The sequence below is a fragment of the Volvox carteri genome (assembly GCF_000143455.1).
Source record: "Volvox carteri f. nagariensis unplaced genomic scaffold VOLCAscaffold_1081, whole genome shotgun sequence".
In the NCBI taxonomy this organism is placed as follows: Eukaryota; Viridiplantae; Chlorophyta; class Chlorophyceae; order Chlamydomonadales; family Volvocaceae; genus Volvox; species Volvox carteri.
In genome coordinates this window covers 1-2,837 of record NW_003308437.1, presented here as the reverse complement: position 1 = coordinate 2,837, position 2,837 = coordinate 1, and the positions used below count along the sequence as shown (strand labels likewise).

The 2,837-nt window shown below is 65.2% G+C and overlaps 1 protein-coding gene across 1 annotated transcript; it reads right to left on the bottom strand.

Annotated features, from left to right (window-relative positions):
• Window positions 1-166: 166 nt before the first annotated feature.
• Window positions 167-2,742, bottom strand: VOLCADRAFT_101433 (uncharacterized protein; the record flags this gene model as incomplete). The annotated part of the gene is made up of 3 exons (XM_002959868.1): window positions 167-1,122; window positions 1,216-1,348; window positions 1,681-2,742. Coding segments are annotated over 3 exons (2,151 nt in total), but the record flags the coding sequence as incomplete, so codon positions are not given.
• Between the last annotated feature and the right edge of the window lie 95 nt (window positions 2,743-2,837).

Genomic DNA, 2,837 nt, shown 5'->3' with positions numbered 1-2,837 from the left:
TCGGCCAAAGCAATACAACGCGTCTTGCACCGGGCACTCGCAGCGGTTCCAAGCCTAGACCTTGGCACGGATCGACAACGCACCTTGGTCTATGCCAGGTTGGGAGATGACATGATCTTTTACCAGACCTAGGGCCTCAAGCAACCCTTTCTCTGATATTGCTCACCTGCTCTGGCAGCTTGGCTACGTTGGCCAGCAGCTGCTTCAGCTGCTCCTCCATCGCCTTGACCTGGTCGCCCAGCTGCCGGTTGCGGGCGGTAATGGCGCCAGTCGCCGCCGCCAGCTCCGCAGCCGCGGCTGCCACCGACTTGGCCGCCTGTGACGTCGCTGCCGATGGCGCCGCTCCTGCCTTGGTATCCACCTTGCCTGCATTCGCGCTGGCACCACTGGAACCTCCACCTGCCGCTGTTCCCGACCCAATTGTCCCTACCACCTCTGCTGGGCGGTTCTGCAGCTCCTGGATGCGCCTATCCAGCTCTGCCAGGGCTGCGGGAAGTGACGCGGCCATGCGGGACAAGTCATCCGAGGCGGATGGGCCACCTACGGCGGCTGATGAGCTACTGGCATTGCCACCACCGCTGCCATCATATCCAGCGGCCTTCTTACCGCCCGGTCCAGCCTTCCCAACTCCAGGTCTAGCCGCGACCTTGGGATCTGCTGTTGCCGCTCCCGTTGGTGAGGACAGCGAGCCCTCCGCATTCGCGGCTTCGCTTTCTTCTTCGGCCTCCGCCGGTGGGGCGGACGCGACTGCCGCTGCAGCGGCGGCCGCCGCCGCCGACGCTGCGGCAGCGGCGGCTGCAACTTCAACTTCCATCTGCTCTGCTCGCTGCGCCGCGGCCTCTGCCGCTGCCCGGGCAGCTGCAGCATCGTCTTGTAGCGCCATCACGAGATCCTGGAGCTGCTTCAGCTTCTCCCGGTCCTCCGCTGCTGCGGCGGCGAGGGCGGCCACATCTTCACTGCCGCCCGCACCCAGGCCGCCCCGGCCCGGGCGGGCTGCATTCTTGAGGATCTGTCCCAGGGCCGCTTGGATGGCGTTGATGTCGCCGCGGATAGCCGCCAGAAGCGCGTCACGAGCATCCTTGGCCGCAGCGGCCTTCTGCTGCTCGATAGGAGAGCCGCTGCCTATGGGACCATTATTGGCGCCTGCCACGCCGTTGGCGCCGGCAGCACCGGCTACACCTCTCGCACCCGTAGCTCCTGTCGCACCCACCGCACCTGCTGCGCCGACTGCACCTCCTGCGCCGACTGCACCTCCTGCGCCGACTGCACCTGCTGCGCCGACTGCACCTGCTGCGCCGACTGCACCTCCTGCGCCGACTGCACCTGCTGCGCCATCCTTGCCGGGGCCCTGCGGTATGAAACATAGGAAATTCGTATGACGGGCCGGACAGTTAACACCATGGGAACAGGAAAACAAACGAGGGAACCTAGACCTTAAGTCAAAACATGGGCGGCTGGATGTGCACAATCCATATCGGTGGTGTAGGATTGGGTAGCATGTTTCCCCCAAGAGAAGCACGCACAGCCATTATGTAAAACATCGATCTTGCCACAACAGAAAAAGCACCTTCCACTAACAGCGTCCTTAGGAATGGCGGCAAGTGCCGAAATTGAGGCGTCAGCAAACATTCACGCATTGCCGACGCCCACCGCAGACCCCTCCACCTGCCTAGTTCATACCTGCTCTGGCAGCTTGGCTACGTTGGCCAGCAGCTGCTTCAGCTGCTCCTCCATCGCCTTGACCTGGTCGCCCAGCTGCCGGTTGCGGGCGGTAATGGCGCCAGTCGCCGCCGCCAGCTCCGCAGCCGCGGCTGCCACCGACTTGGCCGCCTGTGACGTCGCCGCTCCTGTCTTGCCACTGCCCGCCTTGTTTGCTGCCACTGACGGGGCCCCCACCTCGGCCGGGCGGTTCTGCAGCTCCTGGATGCGCTTATCCAGCTCCGCCAGAGCTGCGGGAAGTGACGCGGCCATTCGTGATAAGTCATCCGAGGCGGATGGGCCATCCATGGCGGCTGCTGACTTATCCACGCTGGCCGCCCCGTATACGGATCCAGATCCGCCAGATGGGTTGCCGCTCACCGCAGCCTTGGCACGCCGCGCCGCGCCAGCTGCCGTCGCCGTTGGCGAAGACGCTCTGCCTGCCGGCTCCGCCGCAAAGTCGCCATCTGCGCTCTCCATCGTTGGCGCCGATGCGACAGCAGCTGCGGCAGCGGCGGCTGCAGCTGATGCCGCAGCGGTGGCCGCCGCCACCTCGACCTCCATCTGCTCGGCCCGATCCGCTGCCGCCTCCGCTGCCGTCCGGGCAGCCGCGGCGTCGTCCTTTGCGCCCTTCTGCTCCTTCATGAGCGCCATCACGAGATCCTGGAGCTGCTTCAGCTTCTCCCGGTCCTCCGCTGCTGCTGCGGCGAGGGCAGCCATATCTTCACTGCCGCCCGCACCCAGGCCGCCCCGGCCCTGGCGGGCTGCATTCTTGAGGATCTGTCCTAGCGCCGCTTGTATAGCGTTGATGTCGCCGCGGACAGCCGCCAGAAGCGCGTCACGAGCATTCTTGGCCGCCGCTGCCTTCTTCTGCTGCTCGGTGCCGGCAGTGGCTCCTGCGGCGCCGACTGACTGTCCTCCAACGCCGGCAGTGTTGCCGCCAATGCCGCCAGTGCCCCCACCTGCGCTGTTGCTGCCAGCATATCTTCCGGTTGCGTCAGCGGCGGCCGCAGTTGCTGGTATAGCGGTGCCCGTGTCCATGCCCTGCGAAAGCACCACATCGCGCAACGGTGTCAATGGATGAACGCATTCACATGCACAGCAGCCCATACCACAATAGTGGTAACTGTACATCCAGC